Below are 22,024 nucleotides of genomic sequence, written 5' to 3' on the forward strand. Positions count from 1 at the left end.
TATGGCAGTACTGCGACATACTGCCTCCTCTGCCATACTGTCAATATTATGGGAGAGCGAGATACGGCCTTCCATCATGAGGTTGTCATGGCTCACCAGTGTCCTCCCCAACAGCCTTAGTTTTTTGGTTTTCTATTGATGCCCTCCGGTTTACTGTTAAGGCTTTTTTTTTATAGGTGGGTCATGTTGACCTTGTAAAAAAAAAGAAATTTAAAAGAAGAAAAAAAAGGTTATTTTCAAAACTAACCAAATAAAATGTCATAGAATGGAGTGGCATATAGTAGAGTGGTAGGCCATACAGTGGAGTGGTGTAGAGTGGAGTGGGGTGCCATAGAATGGAGCGGAGTATCGTAGAGTGTAGTGGGATTTGTAGAGTAGAGCGGAGTGGTGTAGAGTGGAGTAGCATGCCTTAGAGAAGAGTGGAGTGGTGGCTCATACACTGGCGTGTCGTAGAGTGTCGTAGTGTGGTGTGGTGTGTCGTAGAGTGGAGTGGTGTGTCATAGAGAGAAATGGAATGTCATTGGGTAGAGTGGCGTTTTATAGAGGGGAGTGGTGTGGAGTGTCATAGAGTAGAGTGAAGTTTTGTAGAGTAGAATGGGGTGGCGTGTCATAGCCTGGCATTTTGTAGAGTGTCTTATAGTGGAGGGGCCTGGAGTGGAGGGTCATGTCGAAGAGTAGAGTAGCGTGTCGTGGAGTGGCATGCTGTAGAGTGGAGTGGCATGCAGTATCATAGAGTAAAGTGAAGCGTCATAGCGTAGAGTGAAGTGACATATCATAGAGTGGAGTGGTTTATTTTGAGTGGAGTGGTATAGAGTGTTGTGGTGTGGAGTGTCATAGAGTATCGGGCAAAGATGTAGTGGGACAGAGTTGAGTGGTGTAGAGTGGACTGGTGTCTTGAAGACTGGAGTGGCACTGAGTAAAGAGCATGTCATAGAGTGGAGTGGAGTAGAGTGGAGTGGCATAGATTGGGGTGGCGTGTTGTAGAGTGGGTGGAGTGTCATTAAGTGGAGTGGCATATTGTAGAGTGGAGTGGTGTGTCCTAGAATGGAGTGGTGTAGAGTGGAGCAGTGTGTCATAGGGTAGAGTGGAGAGACACGTCATACAGTGGCATGCCACAGAGTGTTAGAGTGGGGGGGATGTAGAGTGGAGGGACATAGAGTGGAGTGGCATATCATAGAGTGGCGTGGAATTTCGTACAGTGGGTGGCGTCGAGTGGAGTGGTGTGTCATACAATAGAGTGGCGTGGAGTGGAGTGGCGGAGAGTGGTGTACAAAGGAGTTATGTGGAGTAGAGTGGAGCAGTATGCCATAGAGTAGAGTGAAGTAAAGTGGCATGGAGTGGGATAGAGGAAGTTGCGTAGAATGTCGTGGTGTAGAGTGGAGTATTGCAGAGTGAAGTGGCGTAGAGTGGAGTGGCTTAGTTTGGTGTAGAGTGGCGTGCCGTGTCATAAAATATAGTGAAGCGGCGTAGAGTGGAGTGACATGTCGTAGAGTGGAGTGGCGTGCCATAAAGTAGCATGTTGTAGAGAGTCTTAGAGTGGAGTGGCATGTCTTAGAGCAGAGTGGCATTTTATAGAGTAGAGTAGCGTGTTGTAGAGTGGAGTGGCGTGTCATAGAGTGGAGTTGTGTGAAGTGTGTAGAGTGAAGTAAAGTTGTTTTAGAGTAGAATGGGGTGTTGTAGAGTGGATGGTGTGTCATAGAGGAGAGCAGCATGTAGTAGAGTGGCATAGAGTGGAGTGTCATAGAGTTTTGTGATAGAGTGTCTGACATAGAGAGTTGTGGCATAGAGTTGAGTGGTGTAGAGTGGAGTGGCATAGAGTGGAGTGGAGCAGTGTGTCATGGAGTAAGGTGGAGTGGCATAGAGAGGAGCGTCTTAGAGTGGAGTGGCATAGAGTAGAGTGGAGCAGTGTGGAGTGGTATAGAGTGGAGCAGTGTGTCATGGAGTAGGGTGGAGTGGCATAGAGTGGAATGTCTTTGAGTGGAGTGGCATAGAGTTGAGTCACCTGGAGTGGAGTGGTGTAGAGTGGAGTGGAGTGGTAGGTTATAGAGTAGAGTTTAGTGGTATGTCATGCAGTGGCATGTCATAGAATATCTGTGAGCGGAGGGGCATAGAGTGACATAGAGTGGAGTGGCATGTCATAGAATGAAGTGGCCTGTCATAGATGAAGTGGTCTGTCAGGTTGTGGAGTGGATTGGCGTGCCATAGAATGGAGTGGCGTGCCATAGAGTGGAGTGGTGTGGAGTGGCATAGAGTGGAGTGGCATAGAGTGGAGTGGCGTAGAGAGGAGTGGCAGGTTGTAGAGTAGTGTGGAGTGGCATGTCATACAGTGGCGTGTCATAGAGTGTCTTAGAGTGGTGGAGCCAAGAGGGGATTGGCATGTTTTAGAGTGGAGTGGGGTGTTGTAGAGTCGAGTGGATTTTGATAGAGTGGAGTGGCGTGTCGTAGAGTGGAGTGGCATAAAGTACAGTGTCATGGAGTGGCATAGACTGTCATGGCGCAGATTGTCAAGTTTCGAGTGCCATGGCATGCCATAGAGTGGAGTGGAGAGGCATGTCACAGAGTGTCTTTTGTCTTATATAATTTTTTGTTTTAGATTTCAAAAGGTCCTGCTGTAATTTCTATATAATTTCACAAACGTACTGCAGTACATCGTTAACTTTTTTTAAAGATATGTAAATCAATTTAAAAAAATGCTTAACTGTACAGACTTTCCTAAACTGCCTCATTTCTTCATATGCATTACTTAAAGAGCAGTAAGCTATATTTCACGTAAAAACACAGAACAAATAGAAAGTGTGGTCTAAACAATATGGCTGTCTTTTCTTTTTGCAAGGGCATTGATTAACCAATAATATTGTATTTCATCATTTCCATGTGCTGCGGAATACGCGAGGGTACTGAATTATACCGCAGCCCAATATAGCTCTACGTTTTTATCCTATATTGCTTCAAAACAACTAAACAAGTTCAGATCAAATAACAGAAAGTATCTTTTTGACACCATAATCTATGTTCCTGCCAAATTTCTACTTACCCAGTGCCGCGATTTTGCTGCTACGTCTGTCTAAAAAGTCAATGGAAAATGCATGGAAAAACGTGTTTCGCCCCCCCCCCCCCCTTCTTTGTTTTACCCCCGTTAACTAATCACCACAAAACTTTGCATCATCAGCTAAATTTGACAAAATAATAGGTCTGCAAAAGGTTTTGTTAAGAATCCTCAGTATAATAAAAGATCCACTCTGCCATGCAGTCTCCATGCACTGTATTCTCACAAAAGATGTGATTTCTGATGTCATAACTATTATTGTAAATACTATTATTTTAAATGGTATAAGTAATATAATATAAAACGGCCTGATTCACAAAGGCAAACTTACATTTTTGTGTAAGTTTACAATTTTTTGCTATTCACAAAGGGATTTATAAGTATAATCCATATGAGTGTGGAGTCTTCACACATAAAAAGATAGGTCTTTTTATGTGCAGAGACTCCGCACTCGTAAATATAGCACTGGTAAATCCCTTTGTAAATAGCAAACAATCATAATCTTACACAAAGGTGTAAGTTTACCTTTGTGAATCAAGACCAAAGTTCTATAAGCACAGCATGGAGAAGGATCGAGTTATAGTTAATGTAGTAAGTCTATAGAGTTGAATACACTGTGTATAAAGGTGCACAAGTTATAATAATTTGAAGGTCTTGCATGAATTATAAATTAAAAGAATAAGTTTAAGTTTCCAATTTTAAATTTTTGTGTAAGTTAAGTCTGGTTTGTAGTGATGCGGGATGTATAAAGTTAAGGTATAACTTTATAATTTGTAATATTTGTGTATTTTTAGTTTAGTTTGTATAGAAAGAATAAGAAAGGTTTTCCTAACTATAACTTAGGTTTAGCTTTGTTTTTTTCTTTAAAAAAATAGGAAGAAAAAAAAGTATGTATATACATAATATATATATTCCATCCATTACTTATTCAAAATAAAACAAGCTCTGACGCAGCGGAGGATGAACCATAATGTTTATTCCAGTAAAACAGCCAATGTGACGCGTTTCGGCTGAGACCCTGGCCTTTCTCACACATAACGGGCGCCATATATACCATTATTCTAAAGCCTTATTTAATAAAACAAGCTTCTTGATTGCCAGTATTTAAAAAATATATCTAGAATAGAGAATTAATATAAAACATTCATGTGCAATTTGTAAAAAATACATTCGATGACCTGTTCTTAAAGAAAGTCACAAAAGGTCTATGACCATTCGCTGGTTCAGATTTATACTTTTTTTATATTCACAAGAGTTTACACATAGGCATACAAACCATACAATTGGCAAGAGAAAATATTCTCATGTATATTTGCTCAAGCGAAAGACTATAAAGTGCAAATTAATTTGTAAAACCATGTTCAGTTTTAGCCAGTGGAAGAAATTTCCTTTCATGTAAAAACTACGTTGTCTACACCACCACCTTATTTTTTGGAGCGGTTGGTCCTGTCCATCATGGAAAATATTTTAGACTTCATCTTGTCAGTAGCACATTTTCAACTTATTCCAAGATGGGAATGGATTGGAGAGGAGTTGATGAATGCCCCTAAACGTAAGATTTTTTGGTTGTGCACCAACTCGCAGGGCATTCCAGCACTGGAACTACTACTTCCCTCCTGTTTCTAGCTGCTGTGAGTAGATTTGCTCACATGAACATCTTCATGCATACACATCAATTCATGAGTCGAAAACTAGCTTTTTTTAGGTATAAGCCAAGCATACATTTCTATATAGCTTTGATAATAGGGTCTATAATATGTTGACTCTTGCAGAACTTTGCAAAGTTTATCTTGTAAAATGTAGGCCAGTAATTAATCTAGCGCTGGGCATATGCTCACAATTAACTCAAAAAGAGAACTATGGTACAGTGACATTAATTGTTTTGCTCAGCAGTTAGCATTTGTATCTCTTTCACTCTATTGTCAATCTATTGTGTTCTATCCATGCATCCCACATCTTGTGGAATCTTGTGGAATTTATTTGTGCAACCTTGCCTGTGTATACTGACCTTTTCCTTTCCATGCACCAGTTAGTGTTGTTTTTCCATTCTGTAATGGGGAGGGGTTGTGGGCTGACCTAGCTTCACGCACAGTACCTTTTAGCTTATATAAGGCCAATATGTAAAAACAGATGTTATTATCTACTCATTGTTTGTCGGCCCCAGGTCCCCAGGATAATGGTGTCCAGGTTTTAAAAAAAAATCTTTTTATTATTTTTAAGACAAAAACAAAAGGAAAAGACATATCCGGTGCCATATATACATACATGATAATAGGGTGAACAGGGACAATAGCAGGATAGACGTGAAGCAACAGAGAAATCTCTAAGAGGCCCGCGCTAATGAATTCGAGACATGACTTGCAAAATTATAGTCGATAAACAGTTTAAGTGCGGACTCTCAAGACCCTCCCACCCGTAAAACCAGAACTGCAGAGATTCATGACAGCCAGATACTAGAATGTAAAAAAAAAAAAAAATCAGGATATTTCGACAATATTACTAATAAAGGAAAAACTAAAAAGAGATCGGAAAAAAGGGAAACCATATGAGCGATAACAAAAAGAAAACAAAAAACCCATCCCCCCACCCTGCAACCCTGCAACGGCTATCGCCTAACCCCCCCAAGCAGTGTGCCTGTCACCCCAACTAACTAGGTTCTAAAAGAAGAAAAGAGAGACTGTGGGGGAGGGCATTTCTATATAAGCTCCCGGTCCCCTCTTCCCCCACCAGAAACCAGCACCCCCCATGGTGAAAAGTCAATACTATCAATAGTTACTGAGAATAAAACAGGGGGAGCCGTGACGCACCGCCCAACCTCCCGCGAGACAAACAGCCACAAACTCTACATCCTTTAGGGCCGTAACACCAGTTACCATCGACCATATTCAACCCTGGCCCTTCCGAACCATTATATGAGCCCCTCCCATCACTTCAGCAGGAGAATCAAAGTGAAAAAAGAGTCTAAATAAATGCAATACAATACAATTCAAAGTCAGCAAGTGGCCAAGAACTTCAGCAGCATAGGAACACTCCCTCACGGACGAATAGTCCCAATGTGGTTTTCTCCAAGATAGTAGAGTCACTAAAGAGGGAGAGGATGAAACAGAAGTCCAAGGACAGTCACCCAAAGGATTCTCCGGGGAGGGGGCGCAAATCGGTTTTCCCAAAGTCAGCAACGATGGTAAGTATGTCAATACGTTCAAACCACTGGGTTTGGGATTTTCCAAGGGACCAATCAAGGTTGCTGCTCCTCTTGTCGCACGGGGTCCTCGTCCAGAATCAAAATGGTCGTAGTTGAAATCGCAGCTTGTGGTAATACCTGAGATGTAGCAGGGCCCGGTTCCACGTACTCCATCACCAATAAGCTCGTCATCATTTTGTGGAGCAGGGTATCCACATGTGAATGAAATGCCCCGATGGCTCCCATTATGGTCTTTAGCGACGGCTCACTCTCCGTCCGATCCATTCCTCCACGCTCAACAACGATCATGGTCACTTCCCCCGAAGAGCCGGCTTCCCCGGGGGAACAGACAGGAGCGGAACGGACGGCGTCGGAGGGGACTGACCGGATTCTGCGGCAACAATATGCAGCTCGTCTGCGTGGACGAAGACCCCAATCCGCCGAACCCCGGTCGAGTCACACCGGGTCCACGGGTCAGGGACCTCCACTCCCAGCCACTGTCGTGCCACGTCACTCCTCCCTCAGTGTTGGTCACGCAAAATGAGCGCCGTCGAGTTCGGGTAAGGAAAAAACCTCCACTACAGTAGACCAGACCCTGACTGGCTCCCAAGGCCGATGTTGTTCAACTACGACACGGGCAGGTCAAAACTCGAGGCCCCGGCTCTCCTGCTGGATTAGGCCGCAAACTTCCACTCAACGCAACTTCGTCACCCAAGCGAATTAAATCTTCAGAATTGCACCATCGGAGTGAGCAGCGGTTCACCCACACGGGGGTCGGGCGTTAAATCAGGATTATCGACAGGATCTTCTGGCAGGATACGGAGCTCGGCGGAGCCGGGAGCCTAAGCGGCCATCTTGGTTGCTAGCGTAGCTCCTCCCCTCTGGTGTCCAGGTTTAGATGTAGTGCAAGGCCCAGTTTTTTATTCCGAGATTCTTCAGGGCCCTTGACCAGTATTGCCTTATTGATTGGCGCTACCATAATGTGTGCACGTATGTATCTCCCTCTCCGTAACCCCTCAGACAAGTATCACTCACTGTCCTTCTGAATTTATGCAGGTCAGCTGTGGTGTAACTTCCTGTGAAAGATTTCAACTATACCAGTCAGAATACCGGTCTCACTAAGACTTCCTTGGGGTGCATAGGCACCTGTTACCATCACCCGTCCTCCAGTGTGCCTATATCAGTCTCCCAAAGTGCTTTCAGATCAGTTCGCTCTATTTGTGTTGTTCTTTGGTGTATTGAATATCAGAGAGATCGCCTTCTGAGTGATCTTTCCATCTAGGGCCACCCTTCTAATGGCGCCTCTTTGAAAATCTTTGCCTGCCTGCTGATGTGAGGCCATATAGCAAGTCTAAATTGTAGATATTTAACCAGACAGGGAGCACCTAGTAAGTATTCTGATTGCAATTGTGCGAAGAGTTTGATGTCAGTACCATCACATACTTCAGAAAATGCCAATATTCTTAAGTCCTTCCCCCACTTAACCTTTCCAAGAGGTGTTGGCCCTGACAGCTGTTTCAAGTCCATAATAGGGCCCTGAGTGTATGTCGACCTTTGCATCATGTGTTTGTTTTTGATTCTATGTGGTAAGTGTGTCCATGTTGCATCTGATAATCTGGGGTACAACTATTGTGTACTGGTGTGCAGCGCTTAGCTGTGTGATGAATAAAGAGATGTGAGAGATTGAAGTGCTGTTTATGGCTTTAGGGTGCTGGTACCAGAGGTCCCCTTTGTTTCTTTGCATGTACAGCCCACTTGCAAGTCACTGCATATGCTATCCTTTCTGGGGTGAGTTGGACCTGGGCAGCCATGATTGGGATGGAGGAGACAGAGATCTAGCAGGATTGACTGGATTACAATCATCCTTTGTGAATGTTGGTAGATGTCAGGAGGCGAGGTCATAGAATGTATTTGGCAAGAACTTGCAGGTGAGACTATATTAGAGTCCTCCACTTGCCAGCAGAGAATAGCAGATATCTTAAGTTATTGCATGCTTCTCTGGATGGTAGGTATGTAGGGATGGCTGACTTTGTGGGCTGATAACATATCAGATTATAGACACAATCTGTAGTAGCTCTGTCCTAGTAAGGTATGGAGAGCCAAGCGTCATATGTTTATTGTTAGTAGCCTATATTGCATTACAATCGGCTGTAGGCTCGCTGAATGAATGTTGGAGTATCAAGAGTGGTAAGGGAACTTTCCTGTTCTGTTACTTATTTTTATATAGCACAAGTACACCAGATTGTTTTCTTGGGTCTGGGTAAGAGAAGCAAAGACACTGCTCAGGCAAATAATCATAGGCTTGAGTGAAGAGTCAAGTCTTCAGGAGTTGCCTGAATCTCATATAGCTGGGGGTGGATCTGAACTCAAGAGGAAGGGAGTTCCAGTTGCTGGAAGCAAGCACAGACAATCTGGAGCTCCATAGTTGCTTCATTTTGAATGTGGGGATTGTAAGGAGATTCCTGGTCTCAGGAAGCAATTTATCATGCAATTAATTAACAAAGAAAGATGGTTCCTTCAAGGATTTATTATCATAGGTTGTGTGGTGTTCTACTTTACGCCAACATGTTGACCTTGAGAATAGCCAGGTTTTCACTTTTCATCTGAACTTTAAATATTGCTGAACGCAAAGTATTTTTGTAAGTAAGGTGTTCCAGAGTTTGACCGCTTGAATTGAGAAAGGAGATCCTCCTATGGTTTCTTAATGTACGTTGTTATGAAAAAAACAACGCTCAAGTCTAGAATGCAATGTCCTGTTCTGTCTGCATTGTCTGTTTAGCTTGCAGGTACAGTGGTCCTTTTCCTTGGGAAGCTCTGTGGATGAATCAGACAGCCTTACATTGATCAACATAGTACTGGTAAAAAGTGAAGTGCTTGTCGGATAAAGTGACGTGTTTTCTGGGGTGGAGGCAGAACAGAAGTCTTCCTGCTGTGTTCTGTATGTCATGTAGTTCGCATATGATGATAAGGGGTACTTCAAGCATAGACTACTTGCATAGTCAGATTTGAAAGTCAACATTGTGAGTTTTGGCTTGTAGTTTTGTTGGTATCCAAGCTATGGGAAGAATCATCAAAATCACTCTTATGGATATAGGTATAGATCTGAGTCAATGATTAGCCATAGGTTCCTCATCTCCATTGACATATTTGGAACATCTAGTTCACTGGGCAATATGGCCATGGGTTTATGTTGGTACCATTGTCCAGAGGTCATGGTCTCTGTCTTCGCTGTGTTGAGCTTTAAGTGGTGCTCATTTTTCAATTGTCTGCAGCACAGAGGCACTTGTCAGGTGTAGATCTGTGGAGATCTTCTGGCCTATCCAGGGTAAAGATAATTTGTGTATCATCATCAACGTTGAAGCATATAAGGTAAATTATGTAATTAGGTCTCGTAAGGGTGCCAGGTAGATTCTGAATAAGGGAGGGGACATGATGAATCCTTGTGGAATGCTGCAATATAGCGTCTGAAGTGTGGATGTAAAAGGTGGAAAAGGAAGACCATGCTTTTTCTGTTGTTAACATAAGGATTAATCTATTCAATGGTACTTTCTCATATACTGAGCTGGAAATGCTTCTTAAAGGCTGACAATAAGTCCAAAAGTAGAAAAGGTGGCAGCTCCTGACATAAACAGAGTTGTGGTATGTTCACAATCTGGTATAATCAGCAAGGTGGCATAATCAGAGCCTAGAACCCAAACCCTGACATAACATCAGCCCTGGCTTAACCAGATCATATATTATCTCCGTTTTGATGTAATGAGAACATTGCCATCATTTTCCACCTCACTACATAGCAACAAATTGGACAGGTACATTTTTAAACAGGGCAGGTGGATTTCTGAAGCATTCCATGCCTTGGACAAGTAAATTGTGGTCAGACGGCAGCCATGCCCGGGACTTTCAAGATGGTAGACACCTTTGACCCAGGTGAAAAGAGCTAGACCATTCAAGCCGCTTGGGGAGACGTCACAAGCACTATAATCTATATCATGGACCCAATGCTTTATGGTTTATTTGAGGGTCACCCTATGTCTGAACTCTGTGGTCGAAGAGGAGTTAGAGAAGATGGGGGTGTGGAAAGGGAGCTGGGAGCCAAACCAATAGCAGAAGGAGAAGAGGAAATCCCACATTGGACTCGAAACTTTTGTAGAACCCAGCAGTTAACATCCAAAGGTTGGTTCAGTACTCACATAATAAAGGATGAAACATTACCTACGACTGGGCATGTTTTTCCGGGAGTAAGCCGAGTGACCACATAGAAACTGTATAAATTCTACACCTCTTGTGGGTCATACCGACTGTTAGTGCAGCAGATGCAGAAAAGCCCTGAGGAGTGAAGGGCACTGAATCTCACTCAATAAGCTCTCTTGTCTTCTCAACTACGGTTTCGGACACTCATTGAACATTCTTGTATTAGAACTCAGGGCACCCTTGCTGAACCAATGCACATGGTTGATCACACACACAAACAACTCTGAAATTGTTCTCCTGTTTATTTCTTTGCTGATATACACAATTTAATTCAGATGGAGACCTAAAAACACCATCCACACTTGATGGCAGCAGCCTTGGATGCATGTAGTGCCTACCCGTAAGTAGAACTCCTGAGGGTATTTCTAAAAATAAACCTTTTCATTCTTCTGTACACTAATGACATAAAGATTTCCTCTCAAAGCGACGCCTTAAGATGCAATCACATGGGGAGGTGAGTTCTTTATAGCCATATGGAGACGTAAATGGGTGCTAGTTCTAGGTTTCTTCACCTGCTGTTTTTTGGCATTGCTACATTTGTCTTTAGAGGGCTGGTTTACTTGTAACAGCTGTCACATACCAGTTGCAAGGCACACAATCAGTCATTAGTATGAATGCTGCTAGTTGCATTGATTTATGCCAAAGATGTTAGAGATATGAAAACAAAATACCAGGTTGAGATATTTGCAATGGCAGGCTTTGTAACTGGCCAAGCCAGAGAGATATGGAAAGATTATGCAGCATGAATGGAGCTCAGACCTTGTACTGCATTAATATGGTATCTGCTGTTTTATTGGTGATGCTGGTAGGAAAGTTGCTCCGTCTTAAAAACACATTGCCAAGGATGACATTGCTTGTAATAGGCAGTCTATATAAAAGTGCATGCCTTCAATGCTTTAGGCTAACAAGTAAGCATCTTCTATCGGTTGACCTATTACGAAGATTTATTGCACTGGGCCCACTGTTTGCAGGTTTAAAGCTAATTAACACGTTTTATAGCCATGCTTAGTGACATGGTTAAACAACATGTGTGCAGTGTTTTCTTTTTTTTATCTACTTATCCATATTCTTATAAAATGTCAAATGTATTTTTTGTCCTTTGGAAACAGCACAATAAAAATAAGGGAAATGGTTAACATATTGGCTCTTAAAACACCTTTTAACAGAATTATAGACTTGTAGGCACCACAAAATCTTGGAGCAATTGAAAGCACCAAGGCAAAATTAAGTAGAATTGTAAACATCATAAAGACAAAGTCAAGAGCTATATATTTGTATTCCCCCCAGTGCAATGTTGCAGGTGGCCCACGGCTTGTGTGACACGTTCTGCCAATTCTGGCTATTTAACAAAAGGAACTTTGTATTCTGGGACATATCGTTTTGGTTTGACTGTTATAAGTATAGGCTTAAATTCCCCAGCATGCTAACTAAAGCTAGCTAAATGTCATGGATAGTCTGAAGAATCTCAGATGACTTTAGGCCAGTTGGGTGATAAGCAGGCATGCAGGCGTGTGAGATGTGCATGACTGCATTTGTGTGTGGTGTGTGTGCATGGGTACCTGCACAAAATTGTAATTTCAAGTATGATATGAATATGATATGAACCATCTAAAAATCCACTTCCCTTTGAACAAATGACTCAAAACAAATCAGAGAAAGGCTGGGAATGCCCTTCTTTGTGCTCCAAAATGCTCTGAGGGTCACATGTTTCAAGCATCTGGTCCTCATTTTTACACGCCTTGGAACTCAAAGCAAAAAGAGGACTGGATGAGCTACTATAATCTACCAATTAGCATATGAGATATCGCTGACAATACCCCAATTGGCTTACAAAGAACCCTAAATGAATTAAACCACTAAGCAAAAGATTTTTTTTGGGTCCTCAACATATCTAAAACCAAACTTTTATCTTTCAGTGGAAGAAGGAAATCTCTGCCTTTCACATGGTCACTAAGAGGCAATCCTATCAAGATAGTGAAAGAACATGTATACTTGGGTCGAATCTTTTCATATAACTTGCAGGGCGTTCCCCATCTCCAACATCTTGGGTGAAAGGCAGGCTCCCACGTCGGGACTTTACAGAGATTTTATCGCTCAATCGGCAATAGGAATTTTAAATCCCTGCTCGAGGTCTACAGTATGAAAATCCCACCTATCCTATCTTATGCCTTGGAATATATACAAATTAACACCTGGCAACCAGTAGAAGTGAAGGAAGGGATTATCCTACGAAAACTATTAAAGTTATCCCAATCAGTCCCCTTACAAGCCTTACGCATCGAGCTCTCTAACGAGCACATTTGCTCGAGCGTCTCCAACATCATCAGGTGTGCCTTTAACCTCTTACATGCAGTCCCTGGCACCCTAAGATATATATGAAAATCGGAGACTTTTAGAGATGAATCAGCTCGGCACACCTTCAATAGGAACCTTAAAATAGCCCTTGAGGTGTCCCAATACACCGTAGCACTTTTGCAGGCCTGGTCTCCAGCGCATCTGAAGCTCTTTTTAAAACATATGACGCCGAGAATAAGCTATGAACTAGATAAAGAATACTGTATTCAATTAAAGTTTTATTTAAAAAATTGCGGAAAACGTAGTATACAAAACCCCGAGCACTATCTATAGTTCCAGTTAGAGCACAGAGTAAGGTGCTGTATCCTTCTTCTGCAATTAGAAATTCTCTCTTTAAAAGTGTATCCCACCAGATGGAACGCCCCCGAAAATTCTCTGGGTAACTGTGAATTGTACAAGGACAAATCACAAGATCTTTGTCATGTATTACTAATCTGTCCTAACCCGATTTTAGTAGAGGCTCAGTGACAATTCATAAAGCCAATCCGCATAAGATACAATGCTATTTTAGTTCAAGATCTAATTACGGTGTGTATGTCTCCCCCTTAATGAATTTGTTTGCCATAACTTGTTTACATTTTTAAAGAGTTTTTAAAAACTATTTTAAAAAGTGCACATATTTAACAGTTTGGAACTTATGTATTAAAATAAATAAAATTCAATATATTAACTTAAAATATCTGTTTTCATTCACATTGGAAAATAAAATATATAAACTTACACTGGATAATGATTGCAGCGCGGTTAGGAACTGCAAACAGCTACACTTTTGCTCAAATGTAATAATCACATTTTTTAATTAGTATTTTTATACAGTTTTTGTTCACTGGTTAGTAATGATCTACAAAAATGAACTGTTAACATCTGTAGTCTTGTGAAAATGTATCAATTACTTTTTCAATCAGCTGTTGCTCGATGCATGCTCACCATGCACAAACCTGATAAGGGATCATCTGCCAGTGTCAGCATCAACCAGATTTTCACCCTTCTGATTGTGCTGAAAGACCTTTCCACTGTGCAAGTGGTCACTGGTAATGTGATAGCAATGAGACTTGCTTGCTGGACTGATGGAAATAAATCTCCGTGGTTTGGCAAATCTGGAAATCCATTGTCAAACTGTTCATTCTTCGTTGACCAGATCTCAAACCATGTGACTGTTGCGGCTTCCAGGTTTTCAATGTCGTACATTTTCCTGATGTTTGCAATATGGCATCTGTATTGCTCAATTGTCATTTTTGCCATGTGTTTTGGGTAAAGTGAGAACAGATTCAAATTTGTCTTGTTTTCAATTCCAAACTGGCTTCCTAATGATGTGATGATAGAATCAAAGTATGGCAAATAGATGGACTGGCAATAGTATTCTTCCTTAGAAAAGGAACCAAAATTAGAATGGCGTTGTTTGAACATTTGAAAACATTTCCTTAAATTGCTTTTCTGCTTTTGGTCTGTGATAATAGTCAGAAGGTCTTGCACGTGATTACACACCTTGAGGATATCAAGCTGAACAGCTTGGAGAGCCTGGCTTACAGACGCCAAACTAGATGAGTTATCTAAAATTATGGACAAGCAAAAGAGAAAGCTCACTGTGCTTGAGGAACATTGCAATTGATGTTCATCCTGATGTGTTTTCCCTGATGCTTTAGTAACATGTAAGCTTAGTTGCTAAAACATCTCTTCAAAGTTTGAGCTAAAAATTCTAATGCTCTTGTATTTTGCGGTCCAATTATTATTAACAAATAGAAATTATTAGAATTTATTATTATTATTAATTCCATTGCGTTTAACTCAGCAATTCCACATTGGGAACAAGAGATCTTCTTTTTGTACTCTCACAGAAAAACTTGATGATGGCTTTCACTGTGCCAATAGAATTCCATATATCAGGAACAGGATTCAGGGCATAAACAACCAAATTAAGTTTTATATACAGCACAGTGAGCAAAAGCAGCTTTATGATATTTTCTCTCTATTATGGCTTGATCGCCACCTTCCTTTCCAGCCATTGTAGAGCATCCATCCTATCCTTGCCCCTGGAGTTTTTCTAAGTTTAATCCAACTAACCATATTTGCAATTGAGATAGCATTCCAATGAATTCTTCTCTGATAACCGCTATTGTGCTACTTGTGTCTTCAAAATGTACTCCAGGGGACATCTATTCTTTTTCGGATATGTCAGCACTTTCATCAACATTCATTGAAAATCCATTTGACATAATGACTAGGGATACTAGACTCTCTCTTAATGTTTCTTCATATAATGTAATCAATTCATGTTCAACTTGTACTGATGTATAACGTGCATTAAGTGCTGCATTTTCCAGATGGTTCTTTAGGATTACAAATACTGCTTAAATGCGAAATTGGTACAGAGTTTGCACATTTCTGGTTGTACTTTATTCTCCACGCAAAGCAATGTCATGTGGGCCACAAAATAAGATAGGGGACAAAATTAGAAATTCTTTTTTTTTATTTTCTTCAACTTGCCTTTTTACAGCGCTGTCTATTTGGCAGACAATATGTGTTTCCAGTTTCTTTCTGATCGCCAAAAAGTGAGTTGCATCAACATGTTAGTTTTTATGCCAAGACGATAAAACATGGTTGCGTGCATTTTCATGGAAGCCTTTATATTTAGTGAGAGGCGTAGTTATGAATGCTCCTTGTGTTCCACGATGAACTGGCTGTGAAAAAACTGTGCAATATGTGAAAAACGCACCTTTAAGTTGTGGAGAGTAGCTAAGCCATGGTGAAAATTGATTAATCCACACATAACGGAAAGAGAGTGGTCCACCTGAATCCTTCTTGAAGTCATACTTTTCTGGTGGGGTATACGTATTTATTAGTAGGTTGTATTTAAAATCATCTGTTTGTTTTTTTGATGAATTAAAATACAATACAATGTAATTTACAGGAGCATCAACATTATGGCTAGATTCTGTTGGAACTGAAACTGGACCTGCTGTACTGCTTGTGCTTGGTTCTTCTGCCTCCTGTTCAACATTGCTAGATTATTTTCTTGCTTCCTTAATATCAGATTCTAAATCATTCAATTGTTTTTTGAAAAAAATCTGCGGATGTCTATTTCTAAAAAGAAATGGGGATCATTAAATACTCCGCTCATCACTGGGCTGCATTGAATAAACTGTGAGTTGTAGATGAGCTGCAGGGAGTTCAAAATCCCTTTAAATGTCTCCTGCAAGAACCAAGCTTTCCTTGCATAATGCATAGTTATATTGGTAAGATGTGATTTGTGAATGTCAAGTCACTCACCTACAATGCACTATTTTTTAATTGAATACAGCCATGTACGCAGTAATAGAAACTTGACAAGGATAAGTTTATGTGAGTGAGTATATGTACACACACTGACACACATGCACACACACTATATCTATCTATCTATACCTATATCTATGCATATGTATGTGTATATAAATATATATATATATATATATATATATATATATATATATATATATATATATATATATATGTATATATATATATTTATTTATAGTAGTACCAGATTTCACTTGCCACAGCACCAGACTGCACTCACAGCAGTTGCAACAGCATTAGATTGCACCTACAGCACCAGATTTCACCCAGTACACTTGCCGCAACACCCGCTATAAACCCACAGTACTTGCCTTGGCACTGGATGGTATCCACATCATTCACCTTAGATAATCCTACATCACCAGGTATAACCCCACCACACCAGATAATCATATAACCCCCCATGGTGGCACAAAATATTAACCAACTCCTTTCTCCTTCTTTTCCCTCGTTTATTTTTACTACTTTTTCCTTCCTATGCCCCTTTTTCCTAGGTGCTTCCTCCTGCTTTTGCCTTGTTTTTTACTGCTTTTTCCTTCCTCTACCCCATTTTGCTGAGTGCTTTGTCATGCTTTTCCCTCGCTTCTTTTCTGCTTTCTCCTTCCACTCCCTCCACTTTTCCGAGTTCTTTCTCTTGCTTTTGCCCCATTTTTTACAGCTTTCTCCTTCCTCTCCCCCGTTTTTCTGAGTGCTTTCTTATACTTTTACCTCATATCTATTGCTTTTTTTCCCTTTCCCCTGTTTTTCTGAGTGCTTGCTTTAATTGTTTACCTCGTTTTTCACTGCTTATTGTTTTTTACAGCACAGCGCAGAACTGCCCAACAAATGCCAGAGGCAGCAAACTATGAAATGCAGGCTACACAGCTGCCAGGATTTGGAGATGCAGGTCGGTTGGGGCCATAAAGCGCTATGAATGAGGATGCGAGCCAGTAAGTGAAAGGCCCCTTAACTTAGGGCTGCGATTATTGACATCCACGTCCCATACCCTTGTTATTGTAGCTCCTGTCCATTGTTGTTCTGATGTACACCCTGGTGTGCTACCGTATTCAACAATGGGTATGCCCAGATATGGGTCCCGTGCTCACTATGCCATTGGAACCAAACTGCACTAGACTGAAAGTTCCATTCAGGGCGAAACAGGTCCTGGAAACCGGTTGCCTGTGCAGCAGTTCATGGAGAACCTGACCTAGCAGTTTGGGCTGAACTGTTCCTATTAGAGAAGGGCCAGCACTGGTTTGCATATTGCAGGATACACCCCCGTTGCGACCCTGAGAAAATACCAGTGGCGGAGATTAATTCAAGCATTCCATTCATCACTTTTTTGTATACTTTAGTGTGTGTCCCTTAAGTGAAACGGGTATAAGCTATATCTGGCTGATGAACTCTAATAAGAGCGAAACTGGTCCTGGGATGCTTGTGTTCTGATTCAGGGAGGGCCTGGCAGTTTGGTCTGGACTGTACCCACTGGAGCAGGGTTGAGACTGATTTCGGAATGGCTGGGTCCGGACTGAAGTGGCATAGTGTGCAAAATATAGGTTGGTTGGGGGTGCATCCTCAATAAATGCCAGTGTCTAAGGTTAATTCAAGCATTCCACCCATCACTGTTTTGTATACTTCAGTGTGATACTCCTGGGCACCCAGGCACTCAGCTGGGTTAAGTCCGCCCTCTGAAGCCCCCGCATGGGAATGTCTTGGTTAAACTGCGTTGCGAGTTTCTACAGTGACGGATAGAGCAAAGCGCAATGGCAGGTCCACCTCTGTTGCTTACTGTGCGAAATTAATCCATGACTTCTCAGGTCCCAATTTCCACGAGCAGTAGACAACGGGACAAACCATGCGCCGCTCTTTTGTTTGCTAACGAATGTTCCAGACCAGAGAGACGCCTTTCGTTCCTCCTAATGTGCTGTCTGTGTGCTAAAGCAGATGCCCGCCTTGTGCAAGTAAGAAAGGCGTTCTTTCAAAGAATTTGAACACTTATGTGAAGGGTAAACAGAAGTCAACCCTGTCCACAGCAGCACCTCAATGGTGCCTGTAGCATTAAAAGGATGCACTAACAGTCTGGAAAACAGAAGTCTACTGGAACCTAATTGTGTCCCGTATTCATGTTCAGACCACACCGTTAATCTAAACAAATGACAGTGTCATGACAGAGAAGTGAGGCAGAGAAGATACAGAGTCTAAAAGGTTAGAAAAAGTACCCATCAGCCCACTCAAAAGTGGAATCTCGTCATCTGGGTTGTTCAGTGTTGGAGAAAGGTGTCCTGTAGGCTCCTCCTCAGGGAGAGTCTGAGGTTGCCTAATAGTGGACCCTGGGATCAAGCATCCAACCAACAGAAGACAGTGTGAGCGGAAGGGGCAAAAGTTGCAGTGCTCAAAAGAAGAACAGAAAAGGAAAGTTGACCAACTAACATACATGGTAGATAGCAATTCCTTGCATGCTATCAGCATACTGCTTTTAACAATACCACTTTGATGGTCAGACCCAATAAAGTTTTTTATGTCATTGAAGTAGGTATTTTTAAATCACGAGGATTACTTTCCTTTTCTGTTCTTCTTTTGAGCACTGCAACTTTTGCCCCTTCCGCTCACACTGTCTTCTGTTGGTTGGATGCTTGATCCCAGGGTCCACTATTAGGCAACCTCAGACTCTCCCTGAGGAGGAGCCTACAGGACACCTTTCTCCAACACTGAACAACCCAGATGACGAGATTCCACTTTTGAGTGGGCTGATGGGTACTTTTTCTAACCTTTTAGACTCTGTATCTTCTCTGCCTCACTTCTCTGTCATGACACTGTCATTTGTTTAGATTAACGGTGTGGTCTGAACATGAATACGGGACACAATTAGGTTCCAGTAGACTTCTGTTTTCCAGACTGTTAGTACCTCTCGTGTTTTTTGCTGTCAAGTTGGGGGACTAGGTACTTTTTCGGTCTATAAACAAACTCCCCTTGGACCCTCCACCACTCCCTTTGTCTTTTTGCATTAAAAGGATGCCCTAGGCCCTAGACCAAGAAAGGAAAATGGGCCCAGCACTGTGGGTTAGGTACAAAAAGTAGAAACAATAAAATAACATAATATGTATTCGTAAAGCGCACGTTCGCCCGTGGGCATCTTGGCACTGAATAACAGATGCTTATTGTGACCTGACTCAATGGTACTCATTTTATTGACCTCAGGAAGATGAAAGGCTGTGTGAACCCACCGGGATCCTGTGACCATCAGGTCAAGCACAGGCCCCTACAGTGGACGCATTAGTCCACTTACAGCCAGATTCATCAAGGGAAAATCGGCTCGCAAAGGGCCAGATTCTGAGAATCTGGCCCTTTGCGAGCGCAATTTTTGCATTTGGGATTCATCATCCCAAATGCAAAAATCGCAAAATGCAAAATCGCTATATTGCGAGGAATTGCATTTAAGAAATCTCTATTTGAGATTCCTTAAATGCAATTCATGAACCATTTCAGAATTGCGAATTCGCAATTTTTGGCCGCTTTTTCCTGCGAATCTGACTTCGTGGTAAATAGCGAAAACTTAGAAAAATGCACTTTAGTGCATTTTTCTAAGTTGTATGTTACACACACACATGTCCTTTGGACATGTGTGTGCGCAACATCAGTCTACATTTTCATTTCAGGGGTGCTACAGGGTGTCCTTTGGACACCCCTGGCACCCTTGAAATCGCATCCTTATTTGCGATTAGCAAATTGCTAATCGCAAATAAGGAATGACTCCCCATTCATTCTAAAGGCCCATAGGAATGTATGGGGAGTTATTCCTTATTTGCGATTAGCAATTTGCTGATCGCAAATAAGGAAACTGTAGAAATCGCAATTTTTTTTGCGATTTCTACATGAATCCCGTTTTGCGAGTCTTTAATAGTGATTCCTTAATAATCGCTATTAAGGACTCGCAAAACGGGACATTGATTAATCTGGCCGTAAGCCACCAGACCAGGCTGCCAGGGTTTCATGGGCCCTTCCAGTTACTGGGCCCCGGTGACACTGCACCTGCTGCACTATTGATAGCTACGCTCCTGAATGGTCTTCGTTTTACCAGCCTAAAAAATATCAACATATGAGAGGCCGCTTTAGCTTGCGAAATCCCCTCCGCCCGCACCTCACACACACCCCAACACAATGTCATTAAAACATTATATGTAAATTTGTAATCCACAGAGCGCTGTATTCCAAGAGAATCATCGACTATCATTTCAAAGTCGATGACACGAGAAACAACTCTGTCAGGCAAGGTGCAGTTAAGTTGCAAGACTTATTGTGATTGTCTTTAATAACTTTTTTTGGTTAAAAAAAAAGCAAAAGGAGGGCCCAAGGTAAATTATAAACTAATCACAGTTCGACTGACGCATACTCTAAAAAAATCATAATACCTCTCAAATTAAACCAAACATTTAGCCGAGAAAACCAGAAAAGCCCAACCGCTCAGAGAGTTACACGTTTAAGCACTACACGGACATAAATGGTCGTGCTTGTAATTGCAACCTTTTAAATTGACAAGTTCAGAGAGAAATAAATATGTTTTTCTCATTGGCTGCATTTAGGTAATCCTTTGACCGACCAATCTGTTAGGGTTATAGCGCCCTGGGTCGGCACGTGGCGCGTTGAAGGCTGTAAAAATATAAATCAATACAACAGTAATGCCCCATTTAGTCCCTGGCGCGGTTCTGTCCGATACAGCGCCCAGGGGTGCAGGTGCTCCTCTCACTCCTTCGTTGAAGCCCCAAGCCTCACCTGCCATGTTGGCGCGCTGCACAGCAGACACCACTTGTTCCCCCGCCGAGCTCACCTCTGAGAGGAGTCCACGCGCATTGGCGTATTGGCTGAGCACAGCTTCAGAGCAAATAGACTCTCTCTCTCTCTCTCTCTCTCTCTCTCTCTCTGTGCACGCCATTAACTCTTCCCCTGCCGTTGAGGACCACTGTGCCAACCTCTCACTGCTCGCTGGTGTAAACAGTGACCTGTATGGCACCGGGCCAAGTTCCAAGTACTCCACCTGGGGACGTCGACAGTTATAGATGCTGCTAGGTAATATGCTTACATCAGGTATGTTTACCACTTGAAATCAGGAAGGGAAAGCTACACTACCCGAAAAGTATCCCAGCATGCATTTTCAGTAACATTTGAAATCCACAAAATTAAAAGTAAACACAGGCGTTAATAAATATATATATATTTATTATTTATATGGCCCACGAAGCGCCCGGGGTGCAGACGACAACATGCAGAATCATGAAACTAAAATAGCCAGGTTTTTACTTTTTTCTTAAAGATCGTGAACGTGGGACAAGCCCGCAGATCTCCTGGCAGTGCATTCCAGTATTTGGGAGCCAAATAGGAAAAGGCACGCCCACCCATCGTAGCCTTTTTAATTCTCCAGGTTTGGAAAAACTTATGGCCACTGGATCTTAACTGCCTGGTTGGAGTATACCATCTTAGTTTTCTCGTTAGATGTTCTGGTCCCAAACCGACCAGGGCTTTGAAGACCAGACACAAAAGTTTAAAGACTGCTCTTTTCCTCATCTGAAGCCAATGCAACTCACTCAGTAATGGAGAAGAGAGAGTGCGTGCAGGCTTATTCAGAGCTAGGCGTGCCGCTGTATTTTGCACGACTTGAAGCTTAGAGAATAAGTCTTCCTTCATCCCTACCAGCAGAGCATTTCCGTAGTCAAGTCTACTAACTAGAAGTGCCTGTATCAAAACCTTTCTGGTGGAGAGAGGAATCCACGGGAAGATCCTCTTTAGCATGCGCATCAATCCGAAGCATTTGCCAGATAGAGTTTTCACATGCTCCTCCATGGATAATTTACAGTCAATTAGCACGCCTAGGTTTTCAGCCC

At 42.0% G+C, this 22,024-nt stretch overlaps 1 protein-coding gene across 1 annotated transcript in view; it reads right to left on the reverse strand.

The window, feature by feature from the left end:
* Nucleotides 1-21,029, reverse strand: part of IGFALS (insulin like growth factor binding protein acid labile subunit) — a 33,460-nt gene extending 12,431 nt beyond the window's left edge. Inside the window, exon 1 of the mRNA XM_078662985.1 lies at nt 20,919-21,029. Within this exon, the coding sequence (XP_078519111.1) occupies nt 20,919-20,925 (7 nt within the window). The 5' untranslated portion in view covers nt 20,926-21,029. The remainder of the gene's footprint in view (nt 1-20,918) is intronic.
* Between the last annotated feature and the right edge of the window lie 995 nt (nt 21,030-22,024).

The sequence above is a fragment of the Lissotriton helveticus genome, chromosome 10 (genome assembly GCF_964261635.1).
Source record: "Lissotriton helveticus chromosome 10, aLisHel1.1, whole genome shotgun sequence".
Lineage (NCBI taxonomy): Eukaryota > Metazoa > Chordata > Amphibia > Caudata > Salamandridae > Lissotriton > Lissotriton helveticus.